Genomic DNA, 18,036 nt, shown 5'->3' on the forward strand with positions numbered 1-18,036 from the left:
GGGGCAACCTAAGTCTGTGTTCCCAGGCCATGGTCACTCAAAATGGCTCCAGAATAATCTCTTATTCCCTTGAAAATGGGAGCTGTGGTTTTTGTGTCTACACTGTGCATGTGGTGTATTGTTTTTATCTGTGTGCATAGTGTCTAGGGAGTGAGTCCATGCTGTTGTGTGTCTATATTCACGTAGTAACTGTGGCAGTCATGTGTGCCCCTGGGTGCAGTTAACATCTGGGGGAGGGATCCTGAGGATGTCTCCTTATCTCAGTTTGGGTGTGCCCGCACCTGTGATATCTGAATGTGGGTTTCGCACTTGTGCATCTGTAAACATGTGCATTCAGTACTTGTGAGCATGTTTCTGCTCTGGGCACCTGTGTGTGGGTCAGTGCTCTTGCCTGTGCGCCTGGTCTGGAAGAGCCCCTTAGTTCGGTGCAGGGCCTCGTGACAGTCCCCATGCGGCTGCCGCGTAGGGCCGGGAAGGGCGCGTGGCAGGTCGGCGGGCGGCGCCCCGCTCCTCCCCGGGGGCCGGGCACACGTGGGCCCCCGGCGCCGCCTCCCGCGCGTCCCCACCCAGCGGGCCGCCCCCGCCGCCGAGCGGCTGGGGATAAAGTGGCGGCGCAGACGCCGCGCCCTATCGCCGGCCGCGCGCAGTAGTCTGGCTCTAGCCCGCCGCAGACCCGGACCCGCGTGGTGCTCGGGGGACGTGACAGCGGCGCTCGTGGCCCGGGTAACTGCCTCCCGCCCCTGCCTCAGGATAGGAGCGGCCGCCAGGGGTCCCCTGCGCGCGTGTGCGTGCGCACGAGTGTGCGCGCGTGTCAGCGTGTGCACGTGAGCGCGCCCCTCGCGCCCTCGCACCAACCCCCAAACCGACTTGTGCCCGTCAACTGCATCTTCCCAGCCCGGTGTGGGGACACACCGGCCAAGTCCCCGCCGTGTGTGGTGCGCAGATGACAGCCGCTGGGCTTCCTTCCCCAAGCGGTCGCGGGCGGGCGGGCAGGAGGCAAAGTTTGTCGGAGAATCGGGGTGACTTTGCTCGGGGACCCGCATCTGCGCGAATGCGCGGTGCCGCGGAGCGCGTCTCGCAGCAGCTCCGGGCTGGGGACCGGCTGTCCCTCGCTCCCGGAACCCCTTCAGGGGTGTGTTCTGGAAAAGTGGTGACATGAGCTAGCGCTGGAGCGGCAGGAGGGAGCAGCTCGCACCCCTGCAGCCCAGGCGGGGAGGGCGCAGACCTCGCGGTGCTGCCCTGCGGCCGCGATGAGGGAACAGCCCTCGTTTGCCTGGCGCTGATACTCGAGGCTGTGGCGGTAGTGGAATGCGAAAGCCAGGACGGAATGGAAACAGGTTTGTCATGGCATCTTTTGGCATTCAGAAGGGAGAAATCGCTCGGGGGCGCGTCACCTACTTATTATGCCCCCTAGAATCCACTCCGTGGAGATTTTAGGAGAGATGGGTCCTTGCAGCTGGGGCTTTGTACCCACGGAACTGACTGTAATTTCCGCTTGATTACAGCTAAAACCGTCTTTAAGATGAAGTTTCCTGAGATGATTTAAAATAAACACAGATGGGAGGGGGCTGCAATGAGGCACTTTAAAAAAATAAAAGTGAGCATTTTCTTAAGGACAAATGGGATTTTTCAGTCTTGGGAGAGATTTGCAAGAGATGTATGTAATTTTAAAAATAAATATCAAATTGAGGTGTTTTTTTTTTTTAACTGCTTAGAAAAAAAAAAGCCACAGTCCTGACACTGAACAAGGCTTCCTTTCCTCCCCAATGGACATGAGTGTATTTCTGACTTTAGAATATGTCCACCTTTCTCCCAAGGGCCAGAAGACCTCTACAGGATGCCTGAGGCAAATTCTCCCAGGAGAACTCCACAGAATGTTCCCTACCAGGACCTGCCTCACCTGGTCAACGCGGACGGACAGTACCTCTTTTGTAGGTACTGGAAGCCCAGTGGCACACCCAAGTAAGTCCTCTCCCTGCGCCTCCTCCTCTGTGGCACCTGCTTCTTCTCTTCCTTGGTCATCATCGTGGGGGCCACCCTTTCTGTGACTTACCTCCCATGCCATTGACACCCCTTGGCACGGTGGTGTTAGTGAAGTTGAGAGCGGCACTTAACATATGATTTTCTTAAAAACGAGGAATCAAGAGTTCTCTTCCACTACCACTAGGAGAGGATTCCACTGTCTTCAGAGATTCACGTGACTTTTTTTTTTTTTTGGTACCAGAATTAATTTCCTGTTGGAAGCTTTCAATTTAAAAGCAAACCCAACAATTTTTTTTAAAAGGCCACTGAATTCATAAGAAAACTAAAATTATATGTGTGCATATGTACCTTTTAACCTTTGCTGTCTATTCCTGCTTAAGTCTGAGTTTCGGAGATGACGCCCAGCTAGCTGGGGTGAGAGGGGTCTGGTGTTCCCTTCTGGCTCCTTCCCAATCAGTCCCTCTGGCCCTTCCTCACTTTTCCCATCCAGGATCTGCCTTGCTGTTAGAAACAGGGGCTGGGGCTGCGCACAGCCAGACAGCTGCTCTCTTGCCGCCCTCTTCCTCCTGGGTGAAGAGGGGGAAAAGCCCTGCCTTGTTTGTGTTACTCGGGGAAGAGAGTGTTTGTGGCAACCTTGGCCTGGTGAAGTCACTGCTTCCTGTTCCCTGTTTCAGAGGAGGCTTACCTGTTCCATGGGCCTCTTGTGTCTTAGGGGTCCTGGTGGGTATGTGTTGTGTCTCCCCCTGGGGCTCTAGGGTTACCTAGTTGAGTGGCTTTCTCAACCAGGTATGTGCAATCCCGCTGGCATCCTGTTAACAGTACAGAGGTAGAGACTTTTAATATCATAACTTCAGGGCGACTCCACCAGTTGTACCGTCTCCTCCTGTGTTTCCACAGTGGGCCGTGGCGCACAGGCCGGTAAGTGTTCCTGCCTGTTAGCGATGTGCTGGAGAGGAGAGTGCGCTGGGGTGTGCAGGTGTGCGGTGTGTGGCACTGCTGCCCTCATTAATCATTAATTCTGACTCTGACTTAACCGAGACCAGCACTGCACAGTCTGTTTGCTTACGTTCTTTTTACTCTCTAGCAAGTCCCTCTACAGTGAGCGGTTTATAATCGCGACAGGAGGGGAACAGGGAATGAAAGCCGTTGCTAATGTCCAGCCTCGGCCTTTGGAGGCTTTGTTGATGGGGTAGTGACGGTGCCCCAGTTCACAGTCAGACACAGAGGGCCTGCAGTCTTCAGCGGGGCAGGGGGGAAGGGAGATGGTGGACTGGGCCAGGAATGGCCAAGTTGGCTGCCCTCGCCTTGGCTGTGGGTGGTTTTCACAATCTCTCCACCGAAGCTGCGCTGTGGGCAGCCCCTGGCTCACTCGCTTTTGCTCTAGTTAGAGACAGCAGCCCAACGTCTTGGCTTCAACCGAGCTAGCTCTTGGAAGTCAGCATCTGCCTTGTGAGGGATTTGATGGGCATAGGAACAGGCCCGGACAGCGGCAGCTACCGTGCTCAGAGATTTGGAAGAAACATGTGTCCAGGAAAAACCAAGTCCAAGGGCAGGAGGCGTGAACTAGAGAAAGCCACGGAACCATTAGCGTTTGTGGCTTGGCCCCTTCCCCTACTGTGAGCTCTGTGTTGTACGAGAGGATAGACAGGTCCGGGGTCCCGCCATGGTTTCACAAGTAACCCAGGCAGTTGTCTCTGGAGCCCTCTGTCCGCCGGGCCTGCTGCCGCCTCTGAGAGAGAATTCAGTTGGTAAACTACCTTTGGGGTTGGGGTCTGCCGCTGATGGATCCAGGCTTGGAAACATTTCACAACCTGCTCAGACCAATTGGGACAAACACTGCCCTGGGAGGCTCCTTTGGAGAGAGAGAGATATCCTTGTAGTTGACAGGCCTTGGAGAGGTCTTAATGGTGTCTGAGGAAGTGTCAGGGCAGTCAGAGTGGTGGAATGGCAGCGGCTTAGGGCTCGGGACTGTGCCCGCTGGTAGCCAGGCGTCTCAAGGTCTCGATCACAGGAGGAGCTGCCTGGCAAGCTTTTGGCCCTCATGGTCTGAGAGACCCCAAAAATACCATTGCCCACATAGCACCGCCCACTTGCCAGTAGGAAGAGAGGGTACCCGAGTCCACCCCAACCCCAGAGCCTTTCCCCTCCCTCATTGCAATCTGGGCCTCCCCTTGCATAACAAGCCTCCTCTCAGTCCGGAGGAGAGAGGGGAAGAAAGAATAGAAGAACAAGGAGGCTGAATCTCCATCCATGCCTGTCCCACTGGCCACATGGTGTGCACCTGGGTCTTGGTTACTCTGAACCTCAGACGACTGCCCCTGGAGCCCTGGGCCTGTCTCCCACAGGTGCCCGTCTCCCACAGGTGCCCGTCTCCCACAGGTGCCCGTCTCCCACAGGCGCCCAGGCAACAGTTACAGGTGTCTGCTGGCCACAAGCTGGCAAACCGGTCCAACCTGCTTCTGGACGCTGGAGCAAGGAAGAGGAGAGCTAGCTGTTCTTGGGGTAGTTGTTACAGCGGACGGTGATTATATCTTTACAAACGGTACACTCCCCAGAACCTAAGGGAGGAGAGAGCATTCTCGGGATAGTTGTTGCAGGGTGAACGTGCAGACACGCTGTTTTTTAATACGGTAGTCTGGAATCTTGGGTTCGGTTAATCATTACTCCCTTTGGCCACATCCAGGCAGGCCTAACTCATCATAACAGATGTAGTTACAGCCATGAAAATACGTGTTACTGACCGTGGATCTCATTTCTGCGGAGGACCTAGTAAGGCTCAGAGATGGGACTAGGCCCTGTCCATGCCTGATCTCTGCAATGTCCACACCAATCCGAAGGGAAACAGTGTGGTTGCTGCTCTGGCTGCTTTCCCAGGAGGGAGCGGAGATACAAGGTTATAGAGCGCCCAGCAGGCCGTGGAGAGGGTGCAGTCAATAAAGCGCTTGCTGTGCAAGCGTGAGTGAAGACCTGGGTTCCAGGCCCAGAACCCATGTGAAAAACTGGGAGCAAGGCAGTGGCCAGTGCCCCTGTATTCCTAGTGCTGGGAGACGGAGACAGGCAAACCAGCCCCACCCTGTTCACTGAACCTGAGTCCCAGTGAGAGACCGTGTCTCAAAAGCGAAGATGGACAGCTTCTGAAGTTGGCCTCTGCCCTCTACACATATGTGCACATGTGCATATCCACCCACGTTTACACACACACACACACACACACACACACACACACACACACACACACACACACACCCCGTGTGGTGAATGTCCCTGCTGGGTTGCTTCCGACTCTTCAGACCTTGTCAGCTACTGAACACACCACCAGTCATGGCCGACGTTGTCCTTCCAGGTAGTGTTTTCCTAATTCATTCTTACAGTTTAGGATAACGATCACTTTATAGGGCGAAAAGAAAAGGGAAAGTAATTCACCACCATTATTTACACACTGAAAGTGGCGTGCTGATTGAAGCTCATGCGTCTGTTGTGGAGAAAGAGCAGAAAAGAGCACTCCTACTGATGGTCCCAGCGGCAAGCTGCTTCGCTCCGACTCCATACGCCGGCAACCACGGGTTCTTTGGCAAGCTCCCTCTGATGGGCAGGGTCACAGACGCTGACGGGCTTGTGGATGGGGTCAGGAGGCTGTGAGTTCTCCCAAACTGGGCATCTGTGTTTGCTCTGGGCCCCGGGGCTACCTTTTTTTGTTCTCTCACCCAGTGGCCCTCAGTCCCGACAGAGTGCACCTTCGAATCAGGAGTGAGAGTCCCATCGCTGTTCTCCAGAAGAGTGAGCACAGCACACAGGGTGGTGGTTCTGTTGTTGTAAGAACAATGCCGATTTGGTGATGGAGACGCCCCTAAAATGTTCATCATCTGCTTCTTGTGACTGAGGCTGCAGTGTACTCTGTAATTACAGGATTACCCAGCTCTTCCCCGACCTGCTGGCTCCAGGCAGGAGTGCCTCTCTTCGTCTGCCGGGAGGAGATGCTAAGTGGATAAGGTTGAGTCAGACCCCAACACCCTCTCCTCCAGCCTAATGGTTTCCCCCACGGGTTCAATGCACTTGGTCTCTAGGCTTTCTGTGGCCACTGTGACCCTAATTGAGAGGGCCTCCACGGGTGACCACTCTAGCCCCAGATGTCCCGAGGCGCACAGGCCAGTGCGTCTGGCTGGAAAGCCAAGCCTCGGGGTTTTGGCAAGTGCTGAACCTTCCCATTGTTATCAGTATTTCTAGATGTCCACCACACTCAGACTCCAGAACCCAAGCCTTCCAGTGTCCTAGCTAGACACGCCCGCCCCCACCCAGGGTGCTTCTCAGGGACTCAGACCGTGCGCTATCTGCACCATGCTCAAGACTTTTCCTTGTTGCTGTGGAGTGTAGGGTGGGGCTGTGGGGGGCGGGGCCTGGGTGATGGACTGACAAGGGGGGGGTGTTTGCTCACTGCCTGTGTTTGCACACCACGCTCCTTGATTGGCTCTGTGGGAAGCTGGCGCTCGATTGCTGGCTGTTCTTCCCCGGCTCCCCAGAGTGGGGCTCTCCTGAGGGACCTCTGTGCCCCCTTTCCCGGACCACTTTAGTTCCTCCTCTCTCTGCCTCCCCTCTCTGGGATGTTGCCAGTGCCAACCTGAAACGCGTCCTCCCACCCATGCAAATGTATCTGGGGAAGAAGCCACTTGCTGGAAGCTTATTCAGATGTCACAGTCCTTCCACCCGCCCGCCCGCCCGCCCGCCCCATAACACCCTCCTCACACTGGGTATGTGGCTATCAAGGATAAGGGTCCCTCCCAGCCATCTGGAGCTAGATGGGGAGATCTGCCTTGTAGAAATTTTGTTCTCAGGAGTCGGCCTTCTCCTCTCCCTTTGGGCTTTCCAAGAAGGATGTGGGCCAGGTCTTTACCCCTTTCTTGCCTCCGTGTTTGCTTGTTCTGTGTTCATGGCGCCTGCCTCCAGACTGTGTCTCAATGTCTCCCTGCACTCCTCTGAACTTGTGCCCCCTGCGGCTAGGCACCCCCACTCCACCCTCCTTACTTAGCTGACACCTACCGGGGGTCCCTTCACCCGGCTGCTCTGTGCTGCTTTCTGGCGACTTGCGCGAGAATCGAGATGGCCGGGTTTCCGTAGCTCGGCTCTGGCACATGAGTTCTGTGATGTGCATCGGCCGCTCAGGCTGGCACTGGGTCTTCTCTGCTTTTCTTCTCTGCCTGCCAGGCTCCCCCTCACAGGTCACTCAGCATGGCCATTTCCACTCACCAGGCGTGTGAGCAGGTGGGGAGAGGGGGGCAACGGCAGGCTTTCAAACGAAGAGGAGGCTGGGTATGTGTGTGTGCGGAGAGCTACCATGTGGCAAAGGCCAGGGACAGGGGCCCTGAGAAGCCACATGCCACGGGGTGTGGGGATGGGGGGCCGGGCTTCCACTCCAAAGGCTGGTAAGCAGAGTGTGGGCTGGATCTCAGCTCTTGCCTTGTCCATCTTTCCAGGGGGAAAGACAGGGCAGAGGTGTCACACAGAAAGGCGGAGCAGCAAGGCAGAGCTGGAGCCACAGGTCTGCCGTCCCTGCTGGCCGGCTGGCGATGGCGGTGGGGATGGGAGTGAGAAGCAAGGAGGGCCACCCCAGAGGGGATGGAGACGAAGAAGACAACGGCTGTCCCTGCCTGATGGCCAAGGGCACGGAGGGAGGAAAGGTCATCCACAGAGTCTCACCACTTGACAGGAAGAGCCTGCAAGTGTCACCCGGCCACTCAGTCCAGTCCCTGTTCGGAAAGTGTTGGGACACTCGGCTGGATGTGGAGAGCAGATCTGGAATGAACCGGTGGGAGAACTGGAGAACAGTGTGGGCCCCGCATCGCCCACCATGGTTCCCGCTGCCGCCTCACCACAGGAGCGAAGACTTAGCGCCTCTGACTTAACACCTGTTGTCTCCCCACAGCCCCGAGAACCTGGGCCCTACTGTGCACATTCCACCAGCAGCGCCGCTATTTTTAATCGCTTACCTCCGTTTAGAAGCACCTCTCTATTCTTTGGCCTATTTTAAGAATTTCCACAAGTCTCTTTCCCTCGCAGGAAGCTGTTATTTCCCTGCTGGGGTGTTTGCCTGTGCGTTAGCAAACCATCTTGCTTTTAAGTAGGCTGTCCCTTCTGGGCTGTTTTTTAAAAGACTCTTTGAATGGCAGAGATTTTTCTGGTGGGAAGAGTAGAGGCTGCTGCTGTTCTGGGGTTGGTTTTCCCAACGGCTTCGTTAAGGGATAAATTCTCCCAGTTGCTGTAAGAATGTTCTGCAGATACAAATCTGGCTTTGTTTGGTGACGGAGCCTGAGAGGGCAGATAGCAAAATAAGCCCCTTTGTGAATGGAAGCCTTGTCCGCCATCATCCTTCGGCACCTTTAGGTTCAGATTGCAGTCCCAGGAGCACTTGGTGCCCGGGAGCCAGGCTCTTGATGTCTTTGTGTAAAGGGGGGAAATGGTCTTTAGCGGTGCAAGTTTTCACAGCTGAGATTACAAGATGACCCTTGCCCCATATTTCAGAGTCCTCCGAGGTTCCTGTTGGGAGGTGGCTCCTTTCACTTCTCAAAGCTCTGTTACTGCGGGGGCGGGATGGGACTACATGGCGGTCATGGGTGAAACTGGGGTGACACTGTGCTCTGTGTATTTGAGGGCCTCAGAAAGCGCCATCTGCCACAGGCCACTCCACCTGCCGCCGTCCTAAACTGGCATCTACTGCCACGCCAACCAATCCCTTGGTGCTGCTGGCCACCCGGTTCGAGTTTCATTCAACAGATCCTTGTGGGCGCGGTGATGAGAGAGCGTGCCTCGCCTTCCCCAGTGAGAGCCACACTAGGTTCTTGGGTTGATCTTAGCAGTGTCAGCATTACCGGAAGTAAGGAAGGGCAAGAAAGAGGGAGGGAAGGAGGAAATGAGGAAGGAAGGGAAGGGAGAAAGGGAGGAAATGCAGAAGGAGGAAGGGAAAAAGGGACATAAAGGCTGGAAAAACAACAGATTTGAGCACTGACTGTAATCACTGCGGACTTCCAGAGGCTTCTGGATAGTCATAGAGTGTGCTGGTTAGCTTGTCAATTGAACACGCACTGGGTCATCTGAGAAGAGGGAACCGCAGCTGAGAAATGCCTTCATGATATTGGCTTATAAGCAAGTCTGTGGGGACATCTTCTTGATTCATGATTGGTGAGGGCCCAGCCCACTGTGGGCGGTGCCACCCCCTGGGCAGGTGGTCCTGGAAAGTATAAGAAAGCAAACCGAGCAAGCCATGGGGAGCAAGCCAGTCAGCAGCTTCCCTCCAAGGCCTCTGCTTCAGTTCCTGCCCGGACTCCCCTCAGTGATGGAGTGTGTGTTATTTATTAAGCGGCACTGTTTACCGTGCAAGGGAAGCCATGAAATGTTATTTATTAAGAGGCACTGTTTACTGTGTGAGAGAAGCCACGAGGCACGACAAGACCCACTATAAGAGTTTATTAATGGAAGGGAATAGAAGGGGTGTGCATGGGCCTATGGGACGACCGTGCAGGAAGAGAGGGAAGGAATAGGTGGAACTTACTTTTACAGCTTCCCCCCTCCCCCTGCACATGCACATATGGGCTTACGTTATCTACACCACGCATGCACGTAGATTACGTGATCACGAAGCACACGGATTACATAGGACATGGGCCCTGGGATGACTAAGCATCTTACCTGGCTCCTGGACAGTGCACACAGAGTCATGTAGCTGGGGGAGTGGCTAGGAATTCTAACAGTGTGACCAGAGAGTTAAGAAAAGATAAACCCTTTCCTCCCCAAGCTTTTGGTCTTGAAGTTTATTCCAGCAATAGAAAGTGAAGCAGGACCTAGGGGTTGTAGCTTATGGCGAGGAAGGTGGAGGAAATGAGGAAACTACGTTGTTGGCCACCTGTAGCTTCTGGTTAAAGTCTCCTTGTCAGAGCAGGTCAGTTCCCGGGTTGTTCACACACATCACCGCCTGTAGACATTTGCCCCCCATCATCCTCTGCTTCCTCCAGGGCACTGGTCACAGACCTAAAGAGACCACAGTAGTGACTATTCTCTGGTGGGTCTTTGTAAAATTGTATGTGTTGTCGTGGTTTTTAGGTGCTGAAGAACCCTGGTGCTCACTTCTCGCCGTACTCTGCCCCCCTCTGCTTGCTTCTAGTGAGCCCCGTCTGTGATTTTAGGAAATACATTTTTTCCTAGCTTCCACATGTGAGTGGGAACATTCAGAACTTGTCTGTCTGTGCCTGGCTTAGTGTCCCACAGCTCCATCCACATTGCCACAAATGATACAATTTTATTCCTTTTCATGGTTGAATCACGTTCATATTTTCTTTATCTGTCCGTTCTATTCAGTAACCAGGAGCTTGCTGTGCATCTCACTTTGCTGTACTGATTTCTCCTCCTTCAGGGATATACCTAGGAGTGATCTGTAGATGGGTGATATGGTAGTTCTATTTCTAGTGTTTTGTGGAAGTCCAGATCATTTTCTATTGGCCACACTAGTTTATATTCCTACCAAGAGCATGTGGCTAGCGTTTGCATTTTTGTTGATTTTTATTCATTGTTGTTATTGCTGTTTGTCCCATGTGTTAGGTCCAGTGTGGTCCTTCTTGCCTGAAGGAGAATTGGACAGCTCCCAGAGGACTGTACGCAGCAGTCAACTCGAGCTTTAACAAGACTGGTTTTTAGTGGTCCCAGTGTTGAGCACTCTCAGTCAGCATGAGTTTCTCTCCTTCATTATTTGGAAATGCTCGGGATGCGTGGGGTGAGACTGTCACTACAGCGCCACTCACCGGGTCTCGAGTGGGCAGGGTGTCGGCGAGCATCTTTGCTGATGCTCTGTTACTGCGACTCAGTGCATGCTTCGGGAGGGTGTTGGTCTGTGAGGGCTCCACCTGGCAGGTCTCTGTTGCCCTTGGCTGGACCCTGGGGTCTGTGATGGCGGCTAGAGTGTGAGTATGGCAGGCTGGGAAGGTGCTTGGTGGCCACAGGTGACTTTACCCAAAGGCCCAGCAGTGGGGGGGGGGGGCTGTGGTAGGGTCACCCCAGTGCTACCCCACTTGGCCTTATCCTTCAGTCTAGCTCAGATTTGTGCTTGAAAGAGCAGTGTTTCATGGTCTGTTGCCATTTTCCTGTTGCTGTGTCAAATATCTGAGGCAAGTAAAATTAAAAGAGGAAAGGTTTGGAAAACTATGGCTTACCCTGGTTTCAGTGTAGGGTTCCCTAGTCTAGCTGTTGTGGGCCCGTGAGAGCACAGAGTGTCAGGGTGAGCATCATGATGATCACAGGGCTCATCATTTATGAGCTTCTCCAGGGAAGAATTCATCTTTCATGTTTTATTCCATCTTCTCCATTGTTCTCCACCCCCCCACCCCCCACCCCCCACCCCCCGACTTCTGGAACAAATAAGACACCAAAGTGTTTGTGACAACTCGTGCCCCGCCTCCCTGTGTTCTCAGTGGGAGGACTGGGGAGGGCAATTCCCAGAGCCCCCAGTGGAGTTTTAGGAAAGGAGACATTGTCCCCAGAAGGGCCTAGACCACGGGTGGGTGCCGTGTCAGGAGTGGAAGCATCCAGAAGAGCCCCGCACCAGGCAGCAGCACTTTGACCCACCTCGCTATGACGCGTGTGGGAGGCTGCCAGGGAGGGTGCAGGGGGTGTGGATCTGCAGATCGAAGCTGCTTTCCATTTCAGCCTGGGAGCCATATGGATGCCAGGACCTGGGGGTGGACTTTGCTTCCCTATTTCAGTATGAGGGTGGACTCCACGTGTAACTCCCGGGACAGCAGAGGACCGTCCTTCTCTATGGCACAGCTTCCTCCAGCCTCCTCACCTGTGTCTGGTGTCTCCGTGGAGACAGACAAGAGATGCCATCTCTGCCGTGAAGATGCCCTACATGTTGGTCAGGGAGGCAGTGCCAGGCCCCTGGGGAGTCTGCTAAGAAGAGTCAGGAATTCTGTGTTGGGTCTTGAGGGAGAAATTCAGGCAGGTTTCAGCTGGGTCTTAGAGGTAAAAAGGAGCCTTCTAGTCAACAGGGAGCCACTTTTGTACCGGCATGGAGGTGGGAAAAGATTTGGGACGCTCTGAAACTGAAAGGGGCTTTGGGAACGAGCCCTACTACAGGGCAGGTGAGCATGGAGCGGCTGAGCATGGAGTGGCTGATTTGGGGGTGAGGGGCCAGAATGGAACAGCTGATGCATTTGTGTGCTTGGATCCCACTGTCGAAATGCCACCAATGGTTGGCTTAAAAAAAAAAAATGAAATTGATTTCCTGACAGTTTTGGAGCTTGGCAGTCTAAAATCAAGGTGTGGGCGGGCCTGACTTCTCCGAGGCCACCGCCCCGTGTACAGACGGCAGCCTTCTTGCTGTGTCCTCGCCCTGCACATTTGGTTAGTTCTGCTTAATTTTCACAGCCCGTTTAACGTGTGCAGTGATTTGGGCCTGGTGTGTGGGCCCTGGTGGAAGCGATCAGAGTCTCGGGGCACTTGAGGTTGGATGTTGTGATGGCATTGTGCATCCAAAGCAACTGGGTGGATCTTCCCAGCTCCATATGGCTGAGTTTTTAGACTTGGATGAGCAGTCTGCTTTCCCACATCTGTGCTTCTCTGGGGGACCCTGGGGGAAACCCCAGCCTGTGGGGCTGTCCCTGGCTGTGCTGTCTCAGTCCAAGACAAGGGCAGCGGCAGACAGAAGGTTCCAAAAGTCAGCCCTGTCTCTAGAGAGTAAGGGGCCTGACTTGGCCTTCCCGGGGTTCTTCCCCCATCCCTTCTGACTTATCTCAGCCCCGGGGCTGAGTGAGACTCTAGGGTTTCTCTTAAGGAGGCATAGTTCTCTCCTCTTTTTCCCAGTGTCGTCTGCAGCCAAGGGCTAGATCTCAGGCTCAGGGCTAGCTGACAGGACATAGGAGAGCCTTCTGGACGGTTCCCAGACACACGGCCTTCCTTCTCGTCTCTGGGTTGTCCCATACCGCTCGAGGCCGCAGTAGCCATGTGACAGTCATAAGAGAACATGGCTGATGTGCTATGTAGAGTGGGAAAAGGTCCCAGGCACAGGCTGATTGACATGAGAAAGTCAGCTGTGCATCTGATGCTTTGCACCAGGTATAGCCAAGTGATGGAGATGTGGGGGAGTGTTTGAACTGCTGGGGTTTGAAGTGTTTCAGAGGGGTCCTAACGCACCCAGGAGCATGAGCGAGGAGAAGGGCACAGCTGGTGTGTGTCAGAGGCTGAGCACAGATAACCAGGTTGATGCCAGACACTGAGGACAGACTCCAGCGGGTCATGCTTGACCTTGCTGTTCATTGATCCTTCTCCCACAGCCATGCAGAACATCGGGCGGGCGTCTCTTCTCCACTCCCGGCCTGCTCAGAGCCTCATCATGTAACAAAATTAGCCTTTCCTATTTTTCATTGTCCTGGCCATGGTAATGGGTTCAGGGATGGGCAAGTCTCCTGTGTGAGGCAGCCATTGGTGGGACGACCCCATGGCTCTCTGCGGGAGGAGAGTCTGCCAGCCGGAGGAAAGGGAAAGCAGGTCAGAGTCGCGTCGCACCTCTGACAGGACTGAGCTGACAGTTCCATGAGCCGGCAGGTGTGGAGAGAATCGCTTTGAGGCTGTTGGCTTTGGTGGGGAGGTCAACGCTGAGGCCACTGCGGGGCCCCGAGGAGCCTCCCTAGCAGTCTGTGTTCCTGTGTTTTCCTTCTCTCTCTTGTCACTTGTCACAGAGCCTCTAACCAGAGACTCCTGGGACTGAAATTCTATCGTCGACACCGGGCAAAGAGCAAGGCAAACCAAAGCAAGAGGAGGGGGAACAGTAAGATTCGGTCAGAGAATGATAAACCGGAAGAAAGGGGTAAAAAATACATCCAAAGTTGGCTATTTGAAACTGTCAACAAAACTGACAAAATTTAAGCTAAATTGAGAGAGAGAGGAGGAGGGAGAGGGAGAGGGAGAGGGGGAGGGGGAGGGGGAGGGGGAGAGGGAGGGAGAGAGAGAGAGAGAGAGAGAGAGAGAGAGAGAGAGAGAGAGAGAGAGAGAGAAGACTTAAATAATGGAATGAGGATTGAGAGAGGGGACATCACTACCAATTTTTCAAAAATGTAAGATAACTATAAAAAAATAGAACAGTAAACTAGATAACTTTGGCAGAAATGGAGAAATTTATAGGAAGAGGCAAACTATTAAAACTGACTCAAAAATAAACAGGAAATCCCAGTAGACTTATAACAAGTAACAAGTATCTACCCACAAAGAAAAGCCCAGGCCCAAATGGCTTCACTATTGAAATCAACAGATAAGAATCAATGCCTGCCCTTCACAAACCTTCCTAAAAAGGAACATCAAGCCACCACCAACAAAAACAGGAAAGGGAATTCTCCTAACTCATTCCCAGTAGCTGATATTGCCGCCAAAGACGTCACCTAGAAAGACCTGGGTCAACATTTCCTATGAAGATAGAAGAAAAAATGAAATGAAATTCAGAATGCAAGCTTAATGACCCGAGTTTGACCCCCCAGAACCTATGTAAAAGTGCAAGGAGAGAACTAACTCTTTAGAGTTAGTCTTTTGGCCTCCATATGTGTGCCATAGCATGAACACATACACATACAATTATAATAATATATATCATATAATAAATAAAAATAAATGTTTTTAAAAACCAGCAAACTGAATCCAGCAACACAGAAAAACAATAAGCAGACAAAAATCTATACACCAAGTGGGGTGTGTCCTGGGAATGCAAGGATGGTTTAATATCTGAAAAAGAACAACTAAACAGATTGACTGAACAGAAACTTCATAGTCATCTTGATATGGAAGAGGTATTTGACAAGATCTGATAACTTTTCAATATTTAAAAACACCAAAAATCCGAGGAAGAAGGGCCCTGCCCCAACCTGATAGCAAACAGCACAAAACCGCACTGCTGATGTCAAACCTACCCATGTCTTTCCCCTGAGGTGAGGAGCAAGGAGAGATGGCTGCCCATCTCTTACAGCTTGTCAGTACTGCTTCAGGAACATGGCCCCCTCATCCACTGTCCTGGTGCGTCTAAGACAGTCGCTGTGCTTTAAATACAAGCGGGACGGGCAGGGAATGCAAAGATGGTCCGCTCTGGGCTGTAGAGATTTGATGGGTAATTTTCACTCTGATTTTTAGACTTTTCCGTATTTCTAACATTTTTGGCGAAGGACCACGATAGGGGGAAGGTTTTGAAGGGCAGTCCAGGAGAAGCAGGTCTGAAGGATGGTAAGATCAGAGTGAAAGGACATGTGTGCTCCTCTGGGGACTGGACAGCAGCAGCAGAAGGCCTGGTTAGGGCAGAAGCAAGGGCTGGAGCCAGCGATTGGCTGGACGTGGCTTCGTGTGCCTTGTGCGGTGTTGGGAAGACCTTGGCGACTTCCAGGGGAACTGAATGAGGAGAGAAGAGCAGAGATCCCACTGTGAGGCCACAGTAGATTCAACATCCAGAGCATGTGCTGGATAAACCAAAACCAAGAGGCAGAGAGGATGGACGGTGGCCGAAGAGAATATCACTAGGAACCAGGGGCTATCCAAACATGGCACCCCGTGTGGGCCAGCAGCTGACCTAGTTGTGGCCTCTTCTCCTTAGCTACGAAGCAGGCAGTGTGGGTTTGCTAGCATGGCTGGTCACAACACTCCTTTGGGTGACTCTTCCCAAATGATTTAGGGCCTCTCAGAAGAAAGAAGGGTGTTGGGTATCAACAGGCTTCCAGTATCTGGTCTCTGAACAACAACACCTGGATGGCCTGCTGCCTTGTCCTAGGCAGAGATGCACAGGTGGTTGTGAGCATTCATCTGTGTGCCTACCACCACCACCCCCCTCACTCCATCCCTCAAGCCATTTGTCTATCTGAGACAGATAAGCCTGCTTAACTCTCCCCAAGTGTATTTGCTTAGGAGTAAAACATTGTTAGATACTGTCAAAACCCTGTTAATGTTAATCATTAGCCTCTGTGATAAGCATTCCTTTGATATTTGTGTTTTCTTTGAGCTAAGAGGTTGGCAGCTGGAACAGTTTGACTCCATAATTGATGAGTGTTAGACTCGTATCTGATGCCCGGATGCCTCAGCTGGAACACCATCAGCAGAGAGTGGGGAGCCAGTTGTATGGATGTGGTGGCAGCCTGCTGGTCTGAACACTTCTCAGCTCTCGGCTCTCCCTCTATTTCTGCCGTCCTTGGTTGTTGTTGGCTCTGCTTGTGTCGTTCCTGGCCCAGCTGCTCTCTGGAGCCCTCCAGACACCCTCTCACTGCTGCTGTTCACACTTGGAGGAAACTGCACAGCGGCCACAGCTGCTTGCTGCCTAAGCACAACCCTGGCTCTGGAAGGCAGTGCCTAGTCAGGACGGTTTTCGACATTTTCCCCATCACAGCCTCAGTGGACTCCAGCAGCCATTTTAATGTAGATGTGTCCAGAGGTGGATGGACATATATCCTTGCCACCAGGTTCTAACAAATATTTCTTGGTCCATCCACTATATGACAAACCTTGTTCTTGTTAGGGATGTAGAAACCGTAAAGACCACAGCCCTACCTTCCGAGAGCCCTCGGCTAGGAGAAAGGCAGATAGAGAGGCCCCTGGTGCCCGTGCCAGGATTGGGGTCGAGACCAGCTATCTGTCCTGAGAGGCTGGAGAGCGCCACAGAGGAGGGTTCTTGGCAGCCTCTCACTCATCCCCTGCCTGCCTATCTGGTGCATTGCACACGAGAAGCGGGCATGGCTGAGCTCTCCGCACTGAGCTAACAACTTCAGAGGGCCCCCACAGTTCACCTCAGCGAGATGCAGAAGGCATGCGTCCCTTGAAGGCATGTCTTTCTTAGGCTCCTTCTGTATCAGTTTTTATGTAAACCTGTGTTAGTTTTGGCAAAGTGACAGAAGCTACGGCAGAGGCCAGTGTGTGCTGCGCCACCGGCTGGTTCTTGGGTCTCGTGGCTCCGGCTCTCACAGTGCCTGTCAGGTGATTAACATAATTTTTCCATTTTATTGCTGAAGGAAGGAAGGAAGTCTCAGACGCAGGCTACTAAGTCGCAGCAACATTGCCTGAGCCTACCAGCTTTAAAAGCCCTGTTCTCTCTAACACCAGGCTCTGCCTCCTAAAAACATTCCCAGAGCTGTGTGTGACCCACTGTGGGTCATATTCTTCTCAAGACGGGAAGTGGGCACTACAGTCTCACTTAAGATTCTTATTTTTTTTTTATTTTTATGTGTATGGATGTTTTGCCCACATATATGTCTGTGCACCACATGTGTGCAGAGCCTGCAGAGGCTAGAAGAGGGTGCCAGGTCCCCTGGGACTGGAGTTACAGGTGGTTGTGAGCCACCTTGGGAGTGCTGGGAATCAAACCCGGGTCCTCTGGGAGAGCAGCCAGTGCTCTTATTTGCCAAGCCAGCCCTCTAGTTGTGGTCCTCCAGCCCCTTTGCATAGAAGACTGGGGCTTGGAAAGGCTTGGTGGCTGCGGGCCCACGCTTAGGGAGGGCAGGTGTGGACAACCTGTTGTCCACACTGTCCACCCTGAATGAGTGTCCAGATCCAGCATCTGCTCTCTCCAGGCCAGCCTCATGCAGCTGCCCCTTTAGGTCACGGCTGAGCTCAGAGGCTCCATCACATGTCTAGATGGGGACATTTTCCCCACCTCTCCGGCATGCTCCATAAATTCCTAATTGCTCGCTGCCATCCGCTTGGCATTTCACCACCCAGAACTTGGAGCCATCTGCAGCCTTGGGGAGTTCATGCTGTTTTCCTTCCAGGAAAAAAAAAAAAATTACATAAGATGAAGCCCAGCGCCTTCTTATAGGATGGCAGGGAGCCTCCTGCTGAAGAGATGGGGCTCAGTACCTGCTTTCCTGTTGTCCTGGTTCTGAGGTGCACTGCTTCTGTGACCTGGGCCGGCCTCCCCGGCAGAACCGCCAGGCAGCATCTATCTGTGCACTGTCCTTGTGTCCCACAGACCCGCCCTCCCCAGCGTTCCTCTGAGCTGTGTTGGATGTTTTGTCCTCTCTGGGGGTGGGGATGGCCTCCAGGGGCCAAGAGATCCAGAGA

The 18,036-nt window shown here is 53.2% G+C and overlaps 1 protein-coding gene across 3 annotated transcripts in view; it reads left to right on the forward strand.

Annotated features, from left to right (window-relative positions):
- The first annotated feature begins 594 nt into the window (after window positions 1-594).
- The window catches only part of Mgll (monoglyceride lipase), a 106,350-nt gene continuing 88,908 nt past the window's right edge, over window positions 595-18,036 (forward strand). For 2 of the 3 annotated variants that reach the window (XM_037203906.1, XM_028854273.2), the window contains exons 1-2: window positions 890-1,337; window positions 1,818-1,962. In XM_037203906.1, the coding sequence (XP_037059801.1) occupies window positions 1,328-1,337; window positions 1,818-1,962 (155 nt within the window). In that variant the 5' untranslated portion in view covers window positions 890-1,327. Of the gene's footprint in view, window positions 724-889; window positions 1,338-1,817; window positions 1,963-18,036 lie in introns of those variants that run through there. The other variant, XM_037203907.1, reaches the window with a different exon arrangement.

The sequence above is a fragment of the Peromyscus leucopus genome, chromosome 3 (genome assembly GCF_004664715.2).
Source record: "Peromyscus leucopus breed LL Stock chromosome 3, UCI_PerLeu_2.1, whole genome shotgun sequence".
In the NCBI taxonomy this organism is placed as follows: domain Eukaryota; kingdom Metazoa; phylum Chordata; class Mammalia; order Rodentia; family Cricetidae; genus Peromyscus; species Peromyscus leucopus.